The following is a 27,942-nucleotide window of genomic DNA, read 5'->3' on the forward strand; positions in this document are numbered from 1 at the left end:
GAGCCCATCCGTATACGGAGGGGCATCTTCCAGGGGGATTCGTTGAGTCCCCTTTGGTTTTGGATGGCACTGAACCCCCTTTCATGGCTACTGAATGAAGCTAGAGGGCATGGTTTTGTAATAAAGTATGGCCTACGTGCTAAGTGCGAACTGACACACTTGATGTACCTAGATGACATCAAGCTGTATGCTGGTACTGACAACCATCTTAGAAGTCTGTTGCGAATAATAGACATGTTCAATCCAAATCCAAGCCATCCGGCAAGGTAATCACGAGCCGCATGCCGGAAATAGCATTGGTGACCTCCACATCGAAGCTATGACCGAGACAGACTTCTACAAGTACCTAGAAATTCTGCAAGGAGCCCATGCTCGAGTTGGTGATCTGAAGGATACTCTGCTGTCCGAATTCCTGCGACGTATAAAGCTGGTGCTGAAATCGCATCTCTCAGGGAAGAATAAAATAAGCGCTTTGAATGTATTCGCTATCCCTTCACTGGCTTATGCATTCGGAATATTGCCGTGAACGAAGACCGACCTGGAAAACGTCCAGCGGCGGATACGGACAACTATGTCCAAATTCCGAATGCATCATCCAAAGTCTGCCGTGGAGCGGATGAACCTGCCTCGTGACATTCGGAGGTAGGGGCGTGGTTGACGTGTGGCGGCACAAAATTATCATCAAGTCGACCCGGTGCGCGCTTATTTTTACAGCAAAGAGCAGGCGAGTCTTGCATGCGGCTGTCTATAAGGCAGATGTGGACTGACTTCACTTAACTTGAAGGATCGATCTTTCAATCCTCTGAGTGGGGTGAAGTTGGACCAAGAGCGGATCGATGAATGGAAGTCGAAGGCAATGCACGGCAAACACGTGAATTACCTTTGGCAGCCATTTGTCGAATAGATGACTATGTGCTGGAAGCTCCTTGCTGAGACGGAGGGGTTCATTTGTGCCATTCAGGACGGCGTGGACGCCACCCGAGCGTATAAAAGCTCATCATGAAAGAACGACTGGAGAACCACCAGTACAGAATGTGTGACTCGGTGTTAGAGACGTTGGAATACCTCATTTCTGCCTGTACTGTTATGGCACCGGTGCAATACATCACTAGGCATAATGCTGTATATAAGGCTATCCATCAAAACCTTGCATACAAGCATGGGTTGATCACGGGAACACGCTCGGTTTACCGATATGAGCTGCAAGCAATATTTGATAGTTCTGCTTGCAGCATGCAAGTTCTGACTGATCGCCCTACTCTACATAACAAGCCTGACGTACTGTTAGTTGACAAGACGAGTATCCCCCATAACAGCAACATTGAATGGAAATACATGGAGAAGAAGGTTAACTATGAACCACTGACTCGGGAAATCAAAGAAATTTGGCGTCTCGAGTGGTTGTAGTTCCCATAACGTTTTCAGCTACAGGTATTGCACCTGAATCCCTGACGGCTTCCCTTGATGTCCTGGGACTTTCGCACAGTCTGGTTCAAACCATGCAGAAGTATACCTTTCTGCATACGTGCTCGATATTGCGGAGAATTCTCGACGGATACTCCCATTGACCTGCCACCGGCCACTACCGCCTTTAGTTTTTAAGTAGGTAGGATCGTCCGAGCCTAAATGCTTGGCACTTAGTGCTAGTATTGGGTAAAATCTGGCATCTGCCGAAATTGTGACAAATCGGAAATATACGATCTCAAGCCCGGTTCTAAAAGGAGGATAAGAAAACTTCAGTCCGAATTGCTGAAGAGGATAGGTGGGGAAAGAGCAAGAACTCTGTGGTTTTGCAAATTACTCACACATGAAGCAACGGACAACCGACGGGAGTCGTCAAACTTAATCACTAGGTCATCATCAACGGTGCAATAACCGGTATCCGGTCTAAACCTGTCCTAGTAAGGAACTCCACACATCCCGGTATTGCGTCGAAGTCCCTAAAAGCTGTCTAGCGTCCTGACCTACGCCGTCGCTCTATCTGAGGCAGGGTTTGCAATGTCTTCCTTTTCTACCATAGAGATTGCCCTTATAAACTTTGCGGGCTAGATCGTCCTGCGCAATTGTTCGTCCTCATGTAAGGGGCCGAAAATTCTTCGGAGGATTCTTCTCTCAAATGCAGCGGAGACATCGCAATGTTTCTTCCTAAAGTCAGGTTTCTGAGTAATGCATAAGGGCTGGCAAGATCATAGTTTTGTACTGTAAGAGTTTTGAGCCTACGGTGAGACGTTTCGAATGAAACAGTTTTTGTAAGTTGAAATAAGCTCTCTTGGTAGCCAAAAACCCTGGGATCTTCGACTGTACAGGGGAACAATTATCAACGGTCTCGATCTGGATAAAGGTCAACTACACAAGTGACAACAACTAGTCAACTACATATCGGGTTGTTTTTCCCATAATTTCAATATTATCAGCGTAGGCACTAGTTGGGTAAAAGATGGTCCCTCTTGCATTAACATCTGCATCGCGGATCACTTTTTCCAGGACCGAGTTGGAAACGATGCGTGGTAGGGAATTCCCTTGTATCAGGCCATTGCTGATGCTGAATGGTCTCTGGAGTGGATCTGCCTCTTATCTGGCCTCGCACATTGGTCAGGATCAGCCTAGTCAGTCTTATCAATTTCGTCGGGATACCGAATTCTCTCATGGACGTGTATAGTTTTACCCTGGCTATGCTATCATAAGCGGCCTTAAAGTCGGTGAAAAGATGGTGCATGTCGTGGCCATGTTCCAACAGTTTTTACGTCGCTTGACGCAGTGAGAAAATCTGATATGTTACTGCTTTCCCTGGCCTAACGAGATAGCGGAGAATATCTTATAGACAGTACTCAGTAATGTGATTCCGCTGTTGGGTTGGTTTCTTTTTGATTCGGCTGTCATGTCCCCCAAATCTTTCCGATTAAGATTAGCTTTCATCTTTTTTAGTGTGGCTGCGTTAGACATACCGCCAGTGCTTGAAATGATGATCGGATCTTCATTATCTTGTTCTTACTTTCAGCCTTTTCTGGGTCAATCGTAGTACAACCGTCACTTACTTTCACTTACTACTCAGCACCCTTTTCAGCCCCTTCCTTAAAGGATGACACGCTCTTTCGTTTTTTTCGAAGCCTGCTGGTTTCCTCGGTGTTCCTCTTCCTTTTTGAAACCCTCTTCTTTATCAGCCCATTCAAGATTATACGGGTTATACGGTTATACGGTTGGATGTCAACTACGTTGACTGCGTTATAGTTAAAGGAGTAATTTTACGGTTTGCCTTCGATTCTTCCGTATTTTTCCGCCAACGGTAGCACCGAACAGCGATAGATCTGCTTTCACTGTTTTGTCTAAAAGCTGGAATGCAGTTACCTTAACAAAAAGGTCAAGTTCAAACTGTTCAGCGCTAATATTTTTTCTGTGTAGCTCATTGGGAGTTGCACATTGAAAGTGAACTCAACTATTATTCAAAAGCTTCAAGCCTTGATCAATACCTGTCTGTATCGTATCATCGGAGTCCGCTGGTCTGATGATGTCATCAGATGGCTGAAGAGATTGTGGATAGGTCACACATTAGGAGGGGCGACAATTTTATTGCGGGCTACCCCAAGAGGCGGAATCCACTATTCAATGATGGTCGACGAGTGGATCGCCCCAAGGGAACTTCGCGCAGAACAGTAAAGAAGGAGTGCAAGCATCTCGGGCCCCATTCCACAGCTTATCGTTGCCTCTATACTCTTCCATCCTGAGGGGTTTTTCATTGAAGGCTAGATCCCTCTTCAACATGCCATTTTACACCCTCCGGGCTAAAATTGCTGACTTCTATTACAACTGCCTTCATGTCCCCTTGAAGACAAACTCGAAGCCAATTACAATTATTCTTTGATTTGCTAGACAACCAAACTGAAGGTGGTCACACTTAATACTAACTCGCTCACTGTAAACGAAAAAGGTTTCGCCCTTCACAAATTCCTCGAGGACAGCTCTCCTAAACGAAACCAGACTTGAACGTTAAACTACACTACACTACACGATTAAGTGATCCGCCCACCGTGATCTATTGAGCCGGATTTTATCCACAACCGGACGGTCATGGTATCGCTCATACATTTCGTTTTTATGCAGGCTACGGAATCTTCTATCCTCATGTAGGGGGTCAAAAATGTTCAGTCTATCCACGTATCCTTAATATCATGCTTAGGACCGGACAGCCTTTGGCTCATCTTAATCGATTGCGCCATTTTGCTCCGTCGAAGGCCTGATCTGGATGCAGTCGCGATGCTTTCAAATTACTTTGCAACGTATCAATCGCCCCATCGAAGACATCTCTCTCACATTTTTTTCAAAATCAGTGCAACCCCATATCTATCGCTGATATCCTCCTTGCCGATGTCATTATGGTATGTTACGCCACTCGTACAACATAAAATCTTCGTTTCCATTACCGCGAGGCGCTGTTCATTGCCTTTCATATTCGGCCAACACTCGAAACCATAGGGAGGATGACACTGCGGTAAATTTTAGATTTAAGACTTTTGTTGATTCGTCGGTCATAAAGCACACCAGTTGTGGAACGTTGGATGTTGTGGAACGCCACTTCATCCAAGATGCACTAATGCGTGAAAAAATTGATCGGAGATATTTAACTCATTCAGTTCTAGGTAGGTGTCTGAAATCGCCTACTTCATTTGGATCGGTTGTCAAATATTTTATTCAGATTCAATCTGAGATCGTGTTACATTAGGCAATCATTCCATTTTTGAACAAGTTTTTCGATATCAGCGCTGCTATGAAACGCTCGAAAACATCATTTGCATAAAGCGTGGGTTTAAGGCACCAGATGTTTGATATTCCGTGTTACAATGTCCATAACAAGATAAAAAAGGAGTGGTGCGCGGGCGCTTCCTTGATACCGATAGGGACAAGCAGTACACTTGCGAGTTCCTTCGTCTTTTCAGTGAGGGTACCAATATTTAACGTGTTGACATGTGCTTGTTTCAGGGAGGATTTGTCATAGTGAAGTAACTCCAACGACGAAAACACGAACGAGTGGCTCAGGTAGTACTGCTCCTCCCTCAACGATGTATGGGAGGATGCGCGACTAACCCCTATGGCGACACGACATCGGCTAAACTAATCATAAAAAGTCAATAGAGAGATAAAGAGATACTATGGTGCTTTGCTCCCAGTGAAACTTTCAGAGCTATCCAATGTGTCACCACCCACACACGGGAAAGTTCCAACATCAATGCAAGGTGGATTCAGTCTACTGGAGTATCTGGTAGGAATCGATCTGTAGATCCTTAATTTGGGTAATAAACCCACTTTCATCAACGTGTTCAAGCGAAAGGTCATCGACATCACGGTGGCATCTCTAACATTACGGCTCTGATCTGAGACTGGAGTGTATAACCCTCTCAGATCACAGACGCATTGATTTCGTAATGGGCATAGATCCACCTCCACCCACTCCATTTCGAAATCCGCAGAAGACAGATTAAGCGACGTATAAAACAGAACTGAGCGACCGAATCACGATCCCTGGCGCATCAATTTCATTGTTGGAATTGAGAAGGCAACTCAGATGATCACAACTATCATGAGAGTAGCTTTCCAAGAAAGTTGTCCACTCAAGACGCCAAAGAAGGGTAAACACCATGGTGCAACTCAGATTTGGCAAAGCAGAGAAGAACGACAAGAATGCTCCTCAATCGTGCTCTGAAATGTGATTGAACCCGCTGGCTGAAATCGCTATAAAGAGACACAGAAGGCTCCAAAGAAAAGCATAAGATCATCTTGGAGACGCTTTTGCGAAGAGACTAAGTCTCTTGATGCAACCTCAAAGCTGAAACGGATCCTTGTTAAAGAATCTAGTCAGAAACTGGGTTATTTACAGCGGGGAGAGTACACAGAAGTGCACTTCTCAGGCACCATCCAAAATCTCATCTCTAGCAAGAATACATGCTCTAGGTCTGTCGCGATCAATTTCCCTTGTACTGTTAAATAAATTGTAATATTTGCTTTAGAGCCCTTTGATGGTTCGTCCTCGTCCAACCCAACATTAATGCGAAATCAATATCTTTTGTCTCGGAGACAAACCAGAGGCCCACTTCGAGTACTGCGCAATTTATGCTGAGAATAACTTACGTACGTTGAATAGTCGATCTTTAGATCCAACTCGTCGCCCGGTTTCCTGGAGCAGAACACTTTGAACTTGACGTTCCTAACTCCGAACTGCACATTTTAATCCGCCTTTTCCAGTGCCTCCAAGCACTCTTCATGTGTGCACTCATTTATGGAAATCCTGAGGATTTGAAGACGCAAAGATTGGGCAAACTTGTTGTTATCCATACCGATTTTCGGCAAGCAGATACGAGCTACCGGTCTCCTGAAAATCTCGTTGTATGGGACAAACTTGAGTTTTACGCCCTCTGAGGCATGACCTGGAATCCATGAAGTATTTGAGAGAAATCAAAACAGGGGATGTATCCCTTCTGTTCCCTCTTGCCGTCCAAGAGGTGCTCAATGACTTTCTTGGGCAGGGTGACTTCGACGGTAGACCACACTTCCGGCACCAGTGCCAGTGCAAATACCATCTGCAAGCGTCATTCATAAGTGACTCTTGGCCACATCGCTGAAGGATTTTACAGTGATGACCCGTTTTCCTATGGAGTCTGACTGAGACATGCCCCATTCAGGAGCCCTAACATTAAACCGCCTATCAGGATTCGCCCCTCCGTGCCCGAAACAGCGTCCTCCAGAGTATCAAACCGGCGCTCCATCTCTGTACAGGGAGCGCACGTTCCATGTGAAAATACGAAAATCGATATCCCGTTGTCATTGCCGGGTTCGTCGTTGTGTAGTCAATCCAGTCCGAGGTTCCTTTTGTGACTTAACAGGTAGTTTTCCGTGTAGGATTGCCAGCCCTACCCAACTCTCAACGCGAGAGACTCGCCTTCATCCTTCTCGCTCTGCAGATTTATTGTTTTTGGGCGCCCACAACAATACTCCCTCATAATGAGTTTTGAACTGGAAATCGAACTTAAGATCCTTTTCCAAGGTTCTTTGGATCCTGCTGAGATTTTTGCTTAGATCTTTTAGGCCGGATTCGCCACTTTTGCTTTCTGTTCCGCATTTATGTTGATAAACTTGCTTCATTGTTTTCGTTCCCCTTGGCTCTCGTTATGCTAATCGACTTTCGCACTTGAGCCATTTGTTTCTTCCCTTATGGACCTTTAGTTCTGCGGTACGGCAATGCTTGCATGCCTTTTTAAGGTGTTGTGTAAAAAAACCTTACTAGAAACTGAACTCACGGCTGCAGTGGGTAATATTGTTCAAAGCTGAGTTTGGGGAGGGTAAATTTTTTTTTACAAAATATGGTCATGTGGGGTATCAAATGAAAGGTCTCGATTTGTACTGACCTCAGTTCCGACATTTAATATAAACCGGGGGAGCGTGGGATCTAAGCAGTGATCATTTCTTTCACAGACTCATTCTACGAAGCTACTCAACCGAGAAACCTGCGACGATATGGTGGCTCGAAATAGTCTCCATATCAATATCTGCTCGCATAAGGTTAATAATAATATATTACTTTATTCATTAGAAACTGACTGCTGGCCTCCTTAAGTTCATCCTATTTTGCAATAGTGAATGCCGTAATATAGACCGTAAGCATCCTCCGTTTTAAGTGGCTGTTGATTCTCTAGAGGCTACCCGTTTTTAACCGTACTCCTTTGTTTAGCCGTCATTTGATTGCAATATGTGTAAATGTCACTTGGATCGCCTGTGGCACTGTTGGGGCATCAGGTTTCGACTTCTTCTTCCTCTTGTGATCTGTTCAAGAAGACTCTCATAGCTCTCGCCATATTCTGTATGGGTTAGTTCACGTTGACCTTGATAGACCCGAACAGCCTACCTTTTTCTGCCACAAATTGAGTGATGGATAATTCCTCCAGATCAGGGCTATGAGTCCCGGCCGTTCAATCGTTCATGTTTGACATTTATTGACCGTTCCTGTATTTTATCTTTTATAGCCTTTGGTATTGTGTTGAACCTCAGAGTTGACAAGCTGATTGGGTTTTTAGCTCTTGGTAAATGTACGAGTAACTATCTGGAAGTAATTAGAAAAATCATAGAAGGTTTGGTTTCGCATTCGGTATTACCGCTGAATACTATTTAGGGTGCACCACGTTACGGTTTCATTGTGACAACTTAAAATTTTTTTTTATGGGTGGAGATGGAAATCTTAAGAAGACGGAATTGAAACAGTGTGTGGGATTCTCACCCATTAAAACCACTACCACTCCTTAGCCCACATCTCTGCGGCACCACCGTGAAAAATTACTTCGCGAGGAGGGCTATGGTTTACACCAATTAGGTCACGCAACCGTCGCGCTTTCCGGCATCGTCCTAGATCCTGACACTTTTCCTATTGCGTTTATCGTACCCCAATTTGTTTCGCACCTCACCATCTCTTCCACGAAATTATGGGGTCCGATAATTGCGTTGAGGACATTGTTTAACCTCCCTCTTCCAAAAGCGAATCTCAGACATACTGCCGCTCCAATCGTCCAATCGGCCTGTTGTATATCACCCTCCCGACCATCTTCCCTATAGTGTCTTAAAGACAGATAGAGCGATATGAAGTGGGGGAAATAAATACTCCTTCCACCATGCACGATTCAAGTGTACTTATAAACCATGCGGGCCTGATTTTATCAGCCAACATCAGAGCTTTGTTCGAAATTCCGTCCAATCCTGGGTTCTTATTGTACCCAATTCGTCCACAGATCCCCCGTAGTTCCTTCTCGGTCACCCCGGAGATTGAAAAGACTTCGTGTTGAATCATTGGCTGAGGTCCACTTTCTGTTGTGAGGAAAAGATTGCGGTTATTTTGAATAAGAATCGCGGGCACGTTACCTGGGGTGATTTTTGTCCACGAATAAGCGGCGCCCCACGGGTTCGTATTTGCCTCAAGGCACAACTGCTTGTAACAATTCCACTTTTTTCCCGTATAGCCTTCTTAGGGCTACTTCGAAGATCGCGGTATTCTTTCTCCAACTGTGAATGTTCTGGCTCTCCTCTTGTTCTTTGGTAAAGCTTCCTCGCTCACAGACACGGTAATCCCAACAGCGAGATTCCCTGGTTCTACCAGTAGTTAGGTTTCCTACTCTAATGGAACTTCCGTCGCGGCATTGTAAAGTCGGATGCCTCAGTTAGCCGTTGACATAACTTTTTCCAGCGCCGTTCCCTTCGGGTCGTGATCTCCTTCTAAAACTGCCAGAAATGTTTCTTCCTCGAAAGCTCCAGTGGACCACTTGGCTATCCTGTTTGTTCCACTTCTGTTGCTCCCTCGAACGTCACCAAGCCGTCTAGCATCTCCTCATATGGCGCTAATGTTGCACTAGGAGGAGCGTAACAACTGTAGATATGGACACCAGTGACTTTTGCTCTTACAAAAGAGGCTTCCGGGAATGTCATTGTTTCTTGCATGGCTTGCCGTGCACATGGCCATATCGCTGCGTTTTCAGATGAGTCTTTCACCTACGTAACGCTAAGGTAATTTCAGTAACGTTCATATATTACCACCACGTCCAAATTCGACTCTCCCATGGTTTACGAGAGCAAGTCTTGAGCTGCCTCGCATTGGTTGAGGTTGGTTTGTATCAACCTGCCACCACCTGCAGCGTTCCGGTCGTTCATTCCCTTTTTCCCTTCCACAACATGCTTCGTTGTTTGAAATCGAGTCATCTAAAAATCTCTTGGGAGATATTTGGTATCTGAGTCAACACATATGCCAACCTATTCTTACCTTGCCCCCGTTAATCAGTTTAACCGCAAGATAATAATAGTGGTCTGTGTCCATAAGCCGTCTTCGTCCTTTTGATCGCACTTTCTTCTATTCCACTTAGGTTGAATTGTACCCTTAACGAAGCACAGACATCCTATCGTGATCTGACCTCGCCTAGCTGTTTACACTCGATTACTATCTGTTGCTTTCGAGCCTTCACGTCTGCTTGCTCGCTTAGTACCCTTTCCTCCTGGCCACGAAAATCATCCGCTGTCTTCTCGCTGGATTTGTTTAGCTCCAGTATTAAATCTCCATTTTGCGTACGCCTGATACGACTCACACTGCCGCCTGTCAATTCCGGTTCTGCTTTAGCTTTTCGAGGGATATCGGTGTAGGACATGTTTCTTTTCTTGGAAATAATCTTCTTTTTCTCCTTCTGATGCCCACCTTTGTCCATTCTTCGGGTTTGCGAGCTGTAGGTCCTTCCCCTTTTGTCAAAGTTGGGGCCTTAATCGAAGAGCTACACGGAACTTTCGTTGGCTGAGTTTTCTTCCGCGAAGAGACTTTTCTCTTTTTGGCCGCTTTTTGGACACTAAGGGTTCTCGCGTTCTTACCTACGTTACCTATGTTGAGGAGACGTCACCTGTGTCTCTCGCCTGACTTTACCACATGATGCTTGGCAGCTTTTCTCCTACTTTGCCCTAATATGCGAAAACTTAATGCCCCCTGATATATTCCGGCTCTCCTTAATGAACTTACAGAGTTCGTTTATGCGTTTTCCCAATGACAGAAACGCTATTGTAGTTTGCTGCCTTCCACGCTCGTCTTTTACAGTATCAGTAATTATGTTGATCCTAGAACCCTCCAATTTCCTTTCCAAGCCCCCGACTTTTTTTTAAAAAAAAAATTGACTGAAGAGTTCGTCCAGGGCAGAGGCAACTCATCAGACGCTGCCTCACCTCTGCCCTGGGAGCAGCGTGATGGAAAGTGGCGACTGGCGGTAATCGCTCCATTTATATATAATCGCAAACAAGCCATGAGTCAGTTGACCTTTTTTTAAAAAACTTAAAAAGAGTGGTCTGTGGACCACAAGAGAGGAAGTAAGTTGCTCCCCAAGATCCAGTCCGCCATCGAGTGGATGCGGATCAAAGACTGTCTCCATCCTCAACAAAATAGAATCGCGACTACCTAGGGTAATGTTGCCCTCGGTGGTGACCTTCAAAGCTTTGAGCTACTCCACTATGATCTCTTGTAGCATCAGATGTCAAAGTGGCCAAGTTTCGCACTACTGAGGCACTGCGGTCATTAGATATCGACGGCCGGGAGCCCGCTTGCCCACTACCGCCGGTAACTGAACTATCTTTCTGGTCCTCTATATTTGGTTTGTTTTCTGGGTGTCCTTCCTATAGCGAATTTTTATCCACGAGTGGGCGTTTGGTCCCCAAGTACCTGGCCCGCGCATAAGCATGTCCCTCTTCTGATGCGCATAAGTACATGCCCATAACGCATCCACCGAGCATCCCCTTATCCCCACGAAGGGACGCACCTAATAGGACATTTGGCAACTCCACACAAAATTGACAAGCGTCTCCTGATTGAGTTTACCTCTCGGTAAATCTCAAGGTAAATGGCTGGAAGTAATTATTTATTTATTTATTTATTTAATGAGGACAATACACAGAAAGCAAATTTCTTATTACATATTGTCCTCAGAGGAAGGGGCAAGTAAATGGCATATTTTGCGCTTAAAGCTAGAGAGAGACATAGAGTCAAAGGAATCAAGCTGTAGGGCATTGTAGGACCGGCAAAACCTCGGGATCGGAGAGTGAAAGTAAATCTCGAGCTCGGCGAAGGGTACATCAAAAATGTCCGCATTACGTGTGTTATGAGACGAGGCGATACGGAGAGTAATATCCGAGTTGGCGGAGCAGTCCATCAGACCATTGCAGAGTTTGAAAAGAGTACACATATCAAGGAAGATACGGCGTTGCTGTAGGGAGGGGAGATTGAGGGTGCGGAGTCGTGACGGATAATCAACCCGTGGAAGGTTCTTTTTGTAAAAGAGTGAATTTGCGTTGTACAGCTTCAAGAGTGCGGCCGTCACGGATGCGGTAGGGGGACCAGACTACACAGCAATATTCAAGGATGTTTTTGACAAGGGAATTGAAGAGTGTTAAGGAGGGCTGGATTGAGGTAAAGCCGGACGAGGAACGTAGGATAAAACCAGACATTTTGGAGGCTCTATTGATGATGTCAACGAAGTGGGAATTGAAACGAAGTTTATCGTCGAATATTACACCCAGGTCTTTGAAGGAGGTCAGTAGTGAAAGGGGTTGACCACTGAGAGAATAGAAAAAGGATGATGCGGAGGGTTTCAGGGAATAGCGCATCCAGTGGCATTTGTTGACATTCAGTGTTAGCTTGTTGACCGAACCCCAACGGGCTAAATTATCAAGGTTGGATTGTAAGAGAGCACAGTCCAATGGAGACGAAACAGAGGCAAACAATTTAAGGTCGTCTGCGTAAAGCAAATACGGACAGGTGAGGACGGAGGCGAGGTCATTGATAAAAAACAGGAAGAGTAGGGGGCCAAGTGTAGAGCCTTGGGGAACACCAGAGGAAGGAGAGAAGGAACGAGATGAGTGACCATGAAAAGAAACTTTGCAAGAACGATATGAGAGATAGGAGGAAAGCCAGGAGATGACTGAGGGAGGGAAGTCTAGCGAAGAAAGTTTAGAGAGGAGAATGTTATGGTCAACTGTGTCAAAGGCTTTGGAGAAATCAGTATAAACAGCATGTACCTCCTGTTGTGAATTCAAGCGTTTAGCAACAAAGTTGGTAAAGACCAGAAGATTTGAAGCCGTTGATCTATGTTTCACGAAACCATGCTGCTCTTTGACAATGAGGTGACCGAAGTGCGCGGTCAACCAGTCGTTGACGTATCTTTCTAGGATTTTGGAGGAAGAGGAGAGAAGAGAAATGGGGCAGTAGTTCACAGCAAGGGAAGGGTCTCCGCTCTTGAAGATAGGAATGATAAGGGCCTCTTTCCAGAGACGGGGAAAGTAGCATTCGTCTAGACTTTTGTTGTAGATTATTCACAGGGGGAGGGAAATGTGTTTTCTACAGTTAAGGAGGAAGAGATTAGGAAGCCCATCGGGGTCAGGTCCGACATTGGGGACAAGGTTACCAATGAGGAACTCAACCAAAGAAGGCGTAAGGAGAGGAATGGCTAGTGATTCGGAGCAGTCTGTGGTTATGAAAGGTGTAGAGGGTGAAGTGCTCGAGGGAGAAAACACTGAAGAGAAGTAGGTGCAGAGAAGGTCGTAGGATTGTTGTGGGGAGTTGGCAGTGGAGTCAGCAAAGCTGATAGAAGAAGGGACAGATTGAGTTGGATTACGAGAGTTGCGAGCGTGAGACCAAAAGGGTTTTAAGTTACCGCGGGCAAGGGCGGCTTCGACGCTCGATAGGTACCTTTAACGCGCTTTTCTGACCATTGACTTCACAGTAGATCGTATAGCCTTAAAGTGAGCAAGGTCGGCGTCATTTTTAGAAGCCTGAAACTTCTTCCGCAGTGTATGTTTCAAGCGAATATTAATATGATGTTCCGTTGTGAACCAAATTGGGTAAGAACGTAGGCAGGGAGGGGAAGAAGGGACATAACAGGAGAGGAGATCAGAGAGGATATTGTAGAAGGTGTTAAGAGCTTGATCACACGATGAATTACTTAATATATGTACCCAGTTGAAAGACGCTAAAGCTGAGTTCAGACCGTCAAAATTGGCTTTGTGGAAGTTGAACTTAGTGGGTTTACGCTTGGTTTTGGGTTTTGAACGAGGGAGCTCCGCTTCAAATTCAACCGCGGGATGGTGAGCGTCGGTTTTTACATACGGGGATGTGCCAGGAAATAAAGAGAGGTGGCGCTCGGGGAGGTTGGAAAGGAAGAGATCGAGAGTGCGGCCCAAGGAGTTTTTGGTGGTATTGAAATTTAGGGCAGAGCAAGTATACAGGAAGAAAGTGGGAGGGAAGAATGGGAGAGGTTGTTGGAAGGAATTGGAAGACTAGGATGATTAGGCCAGTTGAGCATGGGGAGGTTGAAATCTCCACAAAGGAAGAAAGGGAGGGAAGGGAATCTGACGGTAAGAACTGTCAAACAATTCTTCATACAGGTGAGAAGGGCTAGCACAGGGGACATATACACAAGAAACAATGAACGGGAGGAAGTTGGGCGGGGAGATACGAAGAGCAACACAATCAAAAGGAAAGCCAGAGGAGAAGACGAGTTCAGCGGGGAGTGAATCTTTTATAGCAATTAGGACTCCACCGCCAGTGGACTTACGAGAAGCATCCCGGTCCCTGTCACAACGGAAAGTGGAGTACCCTTCGGGGAGCTCGCAGTATAATATGGCATCGTCTAGCCAGGTTTCGGAGATACAGATGGCATGATGTTGCTGAGCCAGCGCGGATAAATTGAAGGCCCCCAGCTTGGTTCTTAAACCCCTGACGTTCTGATAAAACAGACGGGAATGCCATAAAGGGTTTGGTTTCGCTTTCGCTATTATAGCTGAAGTCTACTTAGGGTATACCACGTCACGGTTTCATTGTGACCAATTAAATCTATTTAAGATCGAATTATGTTAAATATAACCGAAAATTAACCATAATTTTGTAGAAAGTAATCTAGGTCCAAGGATACGCCTTCCCAACTGTAGGATAAGTGGCTTCCTACCTTAGATAAATACAGTCATCACAAGGGATGAAAAAAATAGTAACCTCAGGGGACAATGACATTTTCTTGTGACATTTAATTTCACTTTTCCTCTGAAATACAAGATCATTCTGATGACAAGATCTATCTGAATTTGCATGTAATCAGATAAAATTCAAGAAAAAAAAGCATTCCCATAATTTACATTCCCCCGGTTTCTTCGGGTACATTTTTCGCATATCACATGTTGGCAGCAACGGACCACCATCACACATGTGTTCAGCACATCTGTACTGTGTGCATTGTTATGTTCCAGAACTCCTAAATTTGATAGCTCATCTAATTCCATTGCGCATGCCATTCAAAAGTGTATTTTTGAAGTATCTCAGTTGGAAATGGCGCGAATCCACTAGTGACGCTAGTATGCCAGCTTCAGCTCTAGTGCTGCCAGTATTTGCTTATGCGCTACTGTTCGCGAAACGCGATCACATAGTGTAGTTCGCGATTTCGCAATGTGTTTATAATGCAAAGCTTTCTAATAGAGATAGATATATATTTTGTGTAATATTTCGGGAGCATATGTATCAGACAAAGGTGGCCGAGGTACCCATGTGTACATAGGTACCAGCTCTCTTACCTGCCAAGCAAGCCAAGCAACCAGCATTCTCCTAGATCAGTGATCGAAATCGCGCTCGATCGCTGCATTAAGGCTGGATTGTATCTAGATGTGAGCTGCTACACACCTGTGGTGGTTACAGCATCTTTTTGGTTGTATCTTATGGAATGGCATCATCAGGTGAAGATCATTGCCAGGAAGAGCGCGATCATGCGGCTCGATCACACGCTTGCCTGCACAAAAGGTATCGCATCGGAGCCTCCAGCGAGATACTCTCTAGTATCTAAACTCATATTAGAAAGCTCACGTTCAGATATTCGCCGATTCCCATGGTTTTTGCACATATTGTACACATGCATGTCTACTGATCGCGAATAGATTCCTCTCTTTGGCAGGGGCCTCTCTCTCTACGCGAAGTTGATTGCGGATTTGGGCCTGGTGCCTGAGTAGCAGTTTTTCTTTTTTTTTTTGGTTTCTGCTAGCGATACCATGGCTATTGCTGTTTTTTTGTTATCTTCCTAAAATCCATCTATCGCACATATGGAAGGCTCTTTCTCGGCAACGACTCTGAGTTCGCACTGCTGATCCCGAGAGCTTTTAACGTTATTTCTGCAACTGTAGGTATGGTCGTAGTTGCGTTACATTCACGCAATTCGATTCGCAGATTCGCGAATCGCGAAAAAATGTATGTTGGCGCGCAGCGCAGCGACTAGCAACTCAGCTCCACCATCATCGGCAACAGGCAGCTCAGGCTAATATACCCACCATCCGCATCATATCGCATATATGCCTCGCGTTTATTACATTTAGAGCTTAGAATCTAACTATACTAATAGTGTATGCACGCGGATAATATTAGTAGTAAGTTGACTGTTTGTTAGATCTAGTGTCATACTTTTGGGTGATTGTTTATCCGAGTTTGTTCTTTTTGCACATGATTGGGCCAAGACTTTTGCTCGCACGCCGGGAAAATTGCAGTGAGATGTGTTCGTGTCCTAAATAGACCTTCGCTGTCGTTTTCAAAATTCAACCCCTAAATTAAAACGAACCGCTTCCATCCGTACTTGGACAGATAACCAGTGATCCCTTTCGAAGGGCATAAACTTGGTATACCCTTTGAACCTTTCTTGGCCCCAAATGATGTGGTCCTCGGTGAGACATTCGTTGCACCGGAACTGACTAGCTCCAGGACTAGCCAAAACTCGAGGATTACCCCCCGCGAAGGAAGGTCCTAGTCGCCCTGGACTGGTACCCTATGCCTGCAACCGCCCGATGAGATCAGCTGCTCAGCGATCTGGACCCCAAATTTGACAAACTTTGAGCGCGCACTCCAAGAACAATATCTGCGTGTGTACATAAAACATTGTGCGCCACATTCAGCCAACGACAAAAAAAAAATCTTTTCAGCATCTCAAAAGCTACAGCTACTGAAATCGTCAAAAAATTGCCAAACTGTCGAGGGCGGGCCTACACATGTGTGATTCAAAGTTATGTGATATGGCGACGTGTCCAATTTGCCCTTGATTCGTTATTTCGGTTATTTCGTTTGACTTGTTTGGCATAGTCTTGTACTTTTCGTGTTATTTTCCTGTCGCGGAAAAAGGAAGAAAACCATCGAATACCGCGAGAGAGAACTCTCGAACTGTGTGTAAAAAGGCTCGACTTCGTCAATTGTCGTCACAATCGTCGTATCTAAATTTTCTTGTTTTTTTTTATTTTTTTTTTCATCTGTTGCCCAAAAAAAGTCCAGTGTGAGTGTAGATGTTTACATAAATTTTTTACACAGCAATTTTAAGTGTTGCGTTCTATCAAATCCCCGCGCGAGGCAAAAGGTTTGTCTAATTTTTTTCGCACAAGTTTTGGGCTGCTCCGCCATAATATTAGAATAAAAAAGAAAAGTTTTTTTTTTTAATGATGTGCTATCATTCACGGTCGGGAGAAAAGTTTGTTCCAGACGTTGTTATTCTAGAATTCCGTTCAATTTTCAAACTGTTATTGTTGATATAATTCTTACTATTAACGCTGTGATAAAATCGGTTACAATAGTCTATCGAGTAATCTGTCTAGCGGAGACATAAAACGCGAAACCCTTTGGAACAGGACCAGTTTGCGGACTATCTTTTGAATGCCGGACCGTTATTGAGGAACTTTTAAGTAACTTTGAAGGAAAGAATCCGAAACTGATAAAACAACGGAGATAAGTGTTTTTTTAGTCATAAATTAAAGTGGTGGATTGTAAGTGGTGACCGATGTCTTTCTAAACCATCTGTGGATTTAGTTGTGGCGAACCGTCAATTTTTTGGTTTACTTTTGGATTATATGGAGTTTTGATGAAGAGGTTGGTGATTTTCTTTATTTTTTTGACAAATTCAGTTATTTTGCTTTGTTTTACAAGACCATACCTTTAAAAGAAGTTAATTCAACAATGTCTCCTTGGAAGCCCAATTGAGGCTTCCAGGATACCACTATCTAAAGTAAAACCCTATCAAGAAAACATTTCCCCTCTGGTGCCTCTCTCTGAATCAAGTTATCCAAAATGCGTAGAGCTTTTCGATGAAGCAATGCAACTACCTTAAATTTGGTGCAATTTGAAAATTCGGAAATTTTGAAGCTTTCAAAATAGCAGGAAAAGTCCATTTTCGTTTAATGACTATCAGTGGCGAGTACGGAATCTAGTTTTTCACCAAAAAAATACCGGCGTCTTAGAGATACCATTTATTGTTAACTTAGTACTCCTTTTATAACGTTTCTCTAGCTTCAATCAATCAATTATTTGAAAAAACTTCTATCTTCCAAAAATATCCGACTCCAAAGTGTTCAAATCAATGATTCATACCTCGTAGGTGGTAAATCTAGGTTCCATGGTAAATGATCCATTGAATTTCTAGGCTACCACAACCAGCTGCTGTTGGCACAACCCGTGAAACAATGAATTTGCATATATTTTTAAAAAAGACCGACGGGAAATACATATACCCCCGTCAGTGAAACCACAAAAGGCAGGTGGTAAACGCCTCTTCTATGGTGCTTTTTTTTTGCATGGCGGCCATTGAACCCTAGGTGGAGTAAGTCGAATTGACAGCACCTATCTGTCAAATGCTCTGTGATCCCTTTGTCGACTACGTAATGAAACTGGGTTTCACCGGATTTGCGTCTTCTTTCCTTGATGGCGTTTGCGTTCGCGTCCCATTAAAAAATTCTATTGAACTGTTCCTCACTGTCGGAGCATAAACCTCTTCTATTTGGATCCGTCCTGCGTTATTGCAGGGATTTCTATTCAATTTTTGACATTCACTTTCATCTCTTTCAAGACCGTTTTCTGGGATCTAGTTCACTTCTTCTTCAATGGTGCAATGGGCCAAATCGGCCCTTGACCTCCAGGATAAACTTCCTGCAGTCATCTTGATCCTTCGATAGCGTCGCCTAGATAGAAAATTTCAGCAGCTTTTACTAGGCTCGTCAACTGAGTTCTCCCACCGTTTGCGTACCTTTCCCACTGGACAGCGTCTTTCGGCTGTCCCTTTAAGGAAACGGTAAGGTATTCGCTTGTCGCGCATCCATTCTATGGGCCCAGCCCACTGCAATTTTCGTAGTTTTACCACCACCGATGCTAAAGCTGGTTCAGTCATGGTTGTACCTAATTCGCCAGTCAGCTCCACCTTTTACCGGTCCAAGCATTCAAGGTAGAACTTTGCGTTCGAATGTGTCGTTGAACTTCACTAACACCTACGTTAGAGTCCACGCTTCACAGCGGTACGGTAGTAAATGTGTTATCCATCATTATTGTTGGCTGAACTTCGTCCTTTTCATTATTATCCTTCGATATGTTTACCCCCAAGTACAAAAGGTTGTCCACGTTGTCAAAATTAAAGTCGCACATTGTCAGGTTTTGTCATATTGGTGCCTATCTTCTTAATTGGGCCATGCATTTTGTTTTCTTTTCAATAATTCTTAGGCTGACTTCTTGCGCTGCTTTAGTTAGTTGTAGGAGTACTTCCTTCGCGTCCACGATAAATGCCACTCCCAATTCTCCGATTCCAGATCCTTTTCCGCTTGTGAATACTATGTGCGAACGTATGTCGTCAATTTTGCATCCGAGCCATTTCGTTTCTTGGATCGCCAGGATGTTGATATTGTATCCTGGGACTTATTCGAGAAGTTCTCGTTGATCTCTGATTCTATTTAGAGCACGACCGTTCCAATTTCCAAAAAAGTAAACAGGAACAGAATATTACAGAAGGCGTTGGCGTTGAATCCGTCCTGTCCGAAGTTGTTGTCCTGGTTGCGCAGCAAAAGCGTATTGCCAGAAGAGGTTGCCCGCCCCTCGTTCGTAGGGGAGAATATATCGTCTCATCGTTTCGTCTCGTCTTATGTGGGCCCTGGTTTACTGCCCGATCGCCTTGCTAGGAGGGGGTAAATAAGTTCGCGAAATGGAGGAGTTAAGGCCACTAGTTTTTACCTATTTAGTATAGATGAAGGGGGTTATTAAATTGTGTTGAAATTTTCTATTTATTCAGTGATTGATCGTCGATTAGTCAAGTCGAGTTTTGTGTCGTGATAAAGATCCTTCCTAAGCAAGGAAAGATTTCTGAAACTATTTTGGAAGAGACTTCATCTAGTTATGGGAACTCATGACCAGGGAGGACATGGTTCACAAATGGCAAACAACCTTTTGAAGGCGATCCCAGACTGAGGCTTGCAAGAGTGATTGAAATATCATCTAAAACCGTTTTATCAATCCTCCATGATCATCTTGTCATGTTTAAGGTCAATCTAAAATGAGCACAAAAATTCTTACTCCGCATCGGAAACAGTAGCGACTTGTCGCGAGTTTTTGAACTTTTGTGGCTAGAAAAGAAAAGGCAGCTTGTATAAGATTATTACTAGTGGTGAAACCTGGATTCTGTCGAAGCAAGACACTATGCAAGGGCGCAAAAATGAGACACCATTCGGGTTGTCTTTTTAGTACTTTTCAATAAAAACCGGAACGAAGTTAAGGTTTGACAATATCCTTGTCCTTCCACACCATAATTTTTCCGCTTCCGACAACGCTGGTCATCACCCCCAGCGCAAGGTGTTAGAGTCAGCAGCAAAACTACAGTCTTCTAGAATTCACATCAATCATATTGATCGACTAAAAAGAAAAATTTGTCACAAAAAAGTAAAAGATGCTGTGAAGGGAAAAAGACGGGGAAAGTGAGCCTTCGCATGATAACGCGCCTGTGCATAAAGCGATGATACACTTTTCCCTGCACTTCGTCCTCACGTACTCGAGGAGGGCGAACAAAGCCAATTTTGCAATGGGACTCATCTAAAGTGGCTCTTGCCACGAAGCTTACCTGAAGTTATCCGCTACCATCAGAACAGGGATGGCTGTCCAACGCATATGCTCCAGAAGAATTTTTGGGCGATATGCTCGATTATTTGCGGTTGGTCCCTTCTGGTAGTTTCAGGGTGGTTATTCTATTATATATTCTGTTTCTATATATTCTCCTAATATCTAGCTTTTTACCAAGAAAACCGGCGTTTCAGATACTATTTGCGGTTAACTGCATTGATTTTCTTCTTGTAACGTTTCTCCATCCAATGCTTTAATGAAGGAATTATTTGAAAGACTTCTCCCTATCTTCCAAAAATATCTGATTACCCAGCACTTAAAACAATGATTCATACCTCGTAGGTGTTAAATGTACGTTATGTGGTAAATAATCCATTAAATTCCCGCTTTCCAGGTATCCACAACCAGCTGCTGTTGGCACAACCCGTAAAACAATAAACTTGTATATATTAAAAAAAAAGCCGACGGGAAATACATTTACCCCCGGCAGGGCAACTACAAATGGCAAGTGGTAAACGTCTCTCCTATGGTATATTTTTACATGGCGGCCAGTGAACCCTGATTGCACCAAGGCATACCAATAGAACCTATATGTCACCGCTCTGTAGTACCAAAGTGGAGTAGATCTATTTGTCTTATTGTCTGCTGAGATATAGACCACCTTTGGGTTCCATTTAAGCATTTGCCTGACATTTCATTCACAATTCGATCTAGTTCTTCTTTAGAAACTGTTCATCCTGTTTTACTCCTAAGACATAAATAGAAAGGATTCCTGCCCAATTTTCCACATCCATCCAATCTACCCAAGCCTACGAGAAGTGGCGAACGCAAATCGCGAACGAAGACAAACGACTCCTAGATAGCGATCTCTTTCGAGGCCGATGGCAACACTTCTCTTGTTACATACATCCAGAAGATAATTCCTAAATCTACTGCTGATCGCATGTATGGTGTTGGTCAGTTGAAACTCGACTGATTTTTTGACAGCCTCTGTGCTATATGAAATAACGATGAGTGGACGCTGGAGAAATCTACAACCCTCAACCTCTCACATGATGGTCGTCAGAAACCTGGTTTTTGCCCATCATCTGTTCGAGCAAGATATCAAAGTCTATGTTGACAGTCAGATCACTGGCATCACCACAATGTCACTTTCAGGTAGCCTCTCTTGGGCCGGATTTAATTGCTCATAGAAAGCCTCCTCTGTACCAGATGTCTCTGTAAGTGCTAAACATTGTACCACTTAAATTTTTATTATCCTGGAATGGATTCTCGCAGTCACCATCCTGTCCGAAGCCGGCTTCCATGTAATTAGGGCCCAATTTGCAGTTAAAGTTCCTTTCTCTGACCAGTAACTTCAATGCAGGGCTAATCGGCCTATCCTGTGTCGCGGATGATGGATATCCCGAAGAGTCAGCGTGAAAATACTGATAAGCACCAGGCTGGTTTCGAAAGTGATTTTACCTTTGGCAGAGGTCAACTACCGGCCACGTCCTAAAGGACACTATAACACCTGGGTAGTTGCGGAAGGGTGGAAGCGGATTGACAAACGTATGGAACTAAGAGCTATAACGATCGCTTCAAGCGGGGGCGATTCTGATATGCTTGAACTTTAATGCGTGATAATCTGGGAAACTGAAGTTACTACAAATAAAAATGATTTCAGTGCGATAGACTACGCCGCGAAAGAGTTTACAAATGGCTGTAAGCCTTCCTAAGGTCCAATGGAAGAGGTAACCGATAATCCTATCAATTTCGATAATGAGTAGTCCAACACGTAAAAAAAATGCTTCATCACTCTTCTTGATAGTATCACATTCGGAAAAGACCCATATTCTTTTCCACACTAAAATGAAGGTATCCCACTCATCCTTAACATTTTCTCTGCTTTCTGCGCCTGAAGTTTCTGCAGAATTCCTTAATTAATGCATAAGTTTCCAGGGAACTAAAACTGTTGCAAGATTTTGAAAAAGCTGATGATTTTCAGATGTGGCTAACATCGAGATAAGGATCACATATTTGTTAACCATAAAAACCATTAATGGGTGATCAGTCGCATTCTCAGGTTTGCCTGAATCTCGAAAAACAAGAACTAAAAATCGAAAAGATTTCTTTTGGGTAGACCCGCCATGAGATGTGGGAAAACCGAGAATGATTCCCGCGGGGCGGGAGTCTTCTCGAAGGTTGGAATACAGAGAATAAAAAGAATAACATTAACCTCGGGTTTTCTCTCTATGATCTTACTAATAGCACACACGTGCTTTTCTTAAGACTGGGAGGATTTTTCACTAAATGACCATGGCTTTCCAGCGTTTTTGCTCAGTGGTAAATACATTGATTTGCTGGCCGCCCGGCGAGGAAGAGGATTCCCCCAGACACAAGGTGTTCTCAGAAGGCCTGGGACAAGAGACTTTAATGAAGCTAGGTTAACTTTCAAATTGAATGGGAGAGGAGGCGCATAAATTTCTCCTTTCGCCTGGAATTTCTGCTATGACCCTGGTTGGAGATCTACGTAACAATTGCAATAGACTAGGGCAAGGGATCTACCTACAAAGGACTCTGTTGGCATAAGCCAATAGTCAATATAAGTAAGACTCCATAGAAACTCACAAATGAGGTGTTTATGCAGACGCTTGATGCGCTCTGATTTTCCGTCCAATAGAAATGACAGCAACAGGGCGGGATAGTTCACTTAGTTTGATTGCGGTATCTGCAGCTCCAAGGACTCCAAGGAGCCTTTCGTTGGGCCGTTGTACTCTCCTGAAATCGCCTATTCAACGGTCTCTCGTCTGAGGCGTCAATAATTTTTACAAATCTGAGAACATCTTCCAGAGGCGGAGATCTGTCTCATTCTTCAATGAAGAAAACCTGTATCTTCGTCTGAGGTCTAAGAAGGCCGGCCAGCTGCATGTAATGTGCAGGGTCGTTTTCTGCTCTTTCTTACACTGGTTATAAACAGCCCAGACAACCGCCAAAATCTTGTTTGTGCGATAGTTTAAGAAGCAATATCTCGATGAAAGCCGTATCAGGGTTTTCATCTGTCGCTCTAGACGTCTCGGATTCTTTTAGAAAGATTTTCGGTTACCAGCAGGGATTTAAATTTCTCTGCCCGGCCGCGTAAATTCTTGCAACTCAACCCTTCAAAGCAAACTTGATAGTGGCTCGCCTGCTGCCAAATTAAGGATCCAGACCTTTGGCAAGCCAGTTTGTCAGGCTCTTCATTATCAGCGATGTTCTGGTACCCTGGAGTAATCAACTGTTGACAACTCCATACCAAGTGGCTTGATATGATTTTGTTATTTACTGCTGATAACGCTGTCAAAGTGTAGGAACAAATTCGAAAGGTTTGACTCCGCCAGTTTCGGCATAAACAGAGAGGATAACTCGAATATTTCTTTTGTCCACCCTCTTCGATTCGCAGATTGATGAAAAGAGAAAATGGAATATTGAATAGTTAAAAAAGTAACGTTGGCGAATTGATTCAAATATTTTCAATTATAAAACGAAGTTAACGAACTTAAAACTAATCACTTCAGAGACGCTATAAGATCCTGGAGGATTTTACAAAAGTTATATAAGTTCTGGTAGATCACGTCCTACATTGAATGCAAAAATGAATCTTACTTGTTTGGTATAGTGGACCGCATAACACTACAATCATAAATCGAAAGTTCTTTCTCGGAGTAAAAACTATGACGAAAATTCGAGCACCCTAAAAAACTTTGAGCACGCGGGTAATCATCCCCTCTCCCCCTCTTTTGTGAGGCTCTTTGGATAGATGTCATTCCGAAGGAACTAATTCCTATTGTCAAATCGACATATGACAGTGAAGCCCATGGTGTTTTACGTAGGCACCTGTCGTGAGACTTAATCCTACGGTCCTCTTCAGACACGAATTGATTTTGTGACCACAATCAGAACCCCGCTGAGACAAGCAACAACGGTATCAGTCTATATCAAGTGCATGGCTTAGCATTCATACTGGTGGATGCAAGAATTACCTAAATCTCTACCGAACTATGGAGTACGGCACCCGTGTTGATACGCAACACCACGTCGAGGCCCGAAGGTCTCTTCTCGCTTGAGTATAACCACAACCACCATGAAACTCCCACTAGAGAGGCCAACCGCAAATAACCGAGCTGTCCTCACATACAACAGGAGTTCACCCGAAGTATGTGAGTCCAGGGGCTTTCCCGGTTCCCATGGTACCAGTATACCCCTGGTAAGGTTTCGTGACCAATTTGCCACTTCAGATGAGTCCCCGTGCAGACTCGGGTCTGATCGCCCTGATTAGGCCTTTGGAGCATTCGCCTACTGAATCACGGCCGGCAAACCAAAGTGATTACAGCGTCTCCCGGTGCTACCACTATGGAGGTTCTCCTCGGCCACTTGGTTTTGGTTTGGCCGATAGGGTTGCCCTATCGGTATATGGTTTGGTTCCTCGCCGCCACCTCTGAGCACCAGTCGACATATGACAAGAACAAGTCTCAAGTGCTGCATGAAGGTAAGATCACTAAGAAATTTGAAGTTCCGAAACGAGCCCGGGAGCCCTGCCTACTGTCGCCAATGCTATTTTTCCTTGCTAGCGGTATCATTTTGGGGGCAAATGATTCTGGATTTGTAGGAGGAGTTGAAGAAACTCGGACTGTAGGTAAATATCAGCAAGGCTGTTCGTCTTATAGATTTCTGCACTTTTCCGGAACTCCCGGCATGGTCGAAGATGTGCAGGCCTTTTCCCTCTCCATAAAATTTCAAAGATTGGCTCTTCTTTGTTTAGTCTTCTTACATCAGGCGTAATGTCTCCCCATGACATATTGTTGCTTAATCTGCTTTCGCTATTTTGTCTCAAATCTGGGAATGCTGTAACATCAAGTAAAGTATGTTCCACACCGTAATCTTTTCTTTACTGCTATAGGGAAGCATTACGTGGAAAGCTATTGTAATTATCACTCGAAATCTCGCAAGATTTCTGAAATTTCTGGCTGAAAATGTCATCCAGATACTCTGGATGACGAAATACAGAGCTATGTAAATGCAGTGGTTAGATACCCGAACACATGCTGTTTAGAAATTTAAAGTGATAGGGGACGGGTCGCGCAATAAAGAAAGGTGATGTCAAGCAGTGGATTTCACTATACTAAGGTGCCTGACGAGTGGTCGCCCTTGTCCAAGGGGAGGAGCTGAAGGCGTGGTTGGTTCTCTATTCCCCATAGGGAGGAATATGGGAACTATATACTGTCTTTACAATTTAATAAGACTGTAGCAAACTTTTTTGTCTTCAACAACAAAAGCTTTCAAAATATTATCATATTTCGTATCCCAAACCACAATCATGTTACAGAAAAAAAGTTGAAGGAAAGTGACGACCTTTCCGACAGATATCACTCTCCCTTATTTCACCCTATAAATCTAATTGAAAATGGAGCATACCATGTGTTGGGCAGACTCATGAAATTTTAAAATTTTGAATTGACATCAAAGTAAAAAATGTGAATATTAATTTCAATTGATACCTTCTAGCTTACATGGCCTCCTCCAGTATTGAGAATACAAACAACCTACGCTACTGTACGACAGAACTTTTGTCTGGTTAACCAATCGGATTAAAACATTTCACAAATGGCGCCACCTCACACCAGGGCATAAATATTTATCATTTGGATATCAGCAAACTGTTAAAAAATTCACAAAACTAAAATAGAGAAGAAAAAAAAAAAGATACAGATTGAAATGGCATTCGAATGATTTGAATTTGTATAGAAACACATTTCATGTCGTGGAGGGCAGAAAACAAACAAAAAAGATACTCATCTGTTTCTAGTTCAGCCATAAAAATTCACTGCATAAAATTTACTAAATGATATATTACCATCTTCTTTCCTAATGAATTTTGTTTCTATCTTTTTTTCTACCAAAAAAAAAAACCTAATCTTCTCTAAAACAAAATTTTTCTAGCCAGAAATTTGTTTTAATTAATCGAGTCCTTAAAAAATGTCTGTGGATTAATGCAACCTAACTTAAGGAGGATTTCTTTTTTTTATTCAAAAACCAACTCCTTCATTTACGAGACGACCAAAAAAAAATGTTCAGATAAATCTGAAATGTAAATCGGATTGTTAAATAATAGATATATTCATTTATCTATGCTTTTACGTGATCAGGATGGAAGGTCTAACTGGTCTAAATATCAATAGATTTACGTAGATTTATATATCTGCGTTGGAACCGGAATTTTATATTTTAGATTCATTAAAACTGCAAAATATTTCTTTAAATACAGAAATTCAACGTTAAGATAAAATTTTTGTTGTATATTTTATAGAAGGTTAAGGATCTTTGAAAGGTTTTTGATATCTTGAAAAAGAAGTTAAAAAAAAAAATTTAGACTATGAGTAGGTAGGCGGATCCGGGACTTTTGGGGAAATGAGATACCAAAAAAAACCCATTCTGAATTCAAGATACCGTCTATCGTGGCAGAATTGTATTCCATAAAGTGTAAAATTTAATTTATGACTTTTGTTATGTTATCTTTATATGGTACTAGCCGCTATCTGCCAATATTCAATAACTGAAAAGCGTTTTAAGTCTAGGACTAAAATTTGGAAATTTGTTTCAAAAAAATGGTAGATTTACAAGTGTCACTATGACAGGTATTCCTGGTGATTTAAAAGTTTCTTGAAGGCATATTGGGTCCTTTTGTTCGTAAATTTACGCTAATCATGAGTCACTTTTTCCTTTTATAATCGAAATAATCCTGTAGGTCTACCCGTAGCTAGGTACAGCTCTACTGAAGTGTCCAGTTCAGACAGGCTTGCACGTCTCTGGGCTAGCCAGACCGAAAAATGCTGGTACCTCTTTGCATTGCAGTCCCTCTCATAGCGAAATTCTTGAACACAATACATGAGACCGCACTGGAATCTGAGGTACAAAAAGGGATATCACATGACGCGGCTCGACTGCGCAGTGGAGTCGAACAACTCGAGGTCTAGATGCCGCAATCGAGAGGGAAGGTCTACGACGGATCGCATTCTCGATCGATATCTCTCCTGCATCAGATCGTCTGGCCATAATAATTGAAGAACACCCTTTATGCTAGGGTGGGAACCTCAAGGATAACGTCTCCTGAAGAACCCATAACTCTGAGATTAAGAGTCACACGCCCTACCGACCGAACTAACCGAGCTCTTAGTCTCAGAGTGACTTGTGGGAAATGTGGGGGAAATCGAACACTTCACCAACCAAGGAAGAAACTTACTTGGCGAAGGCTCGAAAATATGAAATTTATATCCAGAACAAGGACCTACTGCTAGGACAGAAATCTGCACTGTCCTAGCAAAGCAGTTTAAGTTGCTGGAGGAATCTTTCGTCAGCCTTGGTGTATGGTGGCACACAGATGGCGACCATTTGAACTCCAAAAGAGACCGCGCATAAATTTGTGAACATTGGAAAGGAGAGGCTGAAAAGCAGGCATGCCGTCGAAACTGTCCTGAGTTTAAAAAGGCGTTAACTGCGGT

The 27,942-nt window shown here is 43.4% G+C and overlaps 1 protein-coding gene across 8 annotated transcripts in view; it reads left to right on the forward strand.

The window, feature by feature from the left end:
* The window catches only part of LOC119651012 (sex determination protein fruitless), an 852,573-nt gene that overhangs the window by 494,175 nt on the left and 330,456 nt on the right, over positions 1-27,942 (forward strand). The window contains exon 1 of one of the 8 annotated variants that reach the window (XM_038054305.1): positions 15,841-17,425. The exons of the other annotated variants lie outside the window; for them this stretch is intronic. Within the exon in view, the coding sequence (XP_037910233.1) occupies positions 17,418-17,425 (8 nt within the window). The 5' untranslated portion in view covers positions 15,841-17,417. Of the gene's footprint in view, positions 1-15,840; positions 17,426-27,942 lie in introns of those variants that run through there. 8 annotated transcript variants of the gene reach the window in all.

This window comes from Hermetia illucens, chromosome 3 (assembly GCF_905115235.1).
Source record: "Hermetia illucens chromosome 3, iHerIll2.2.curated.20191125, whole genome shotgun sequence".
NCBI lineage: Eukaryota > Metazoa > Arthropoda > Insecta > Diptera > Stratiomyidae > Hermetia > Hermetia illucens.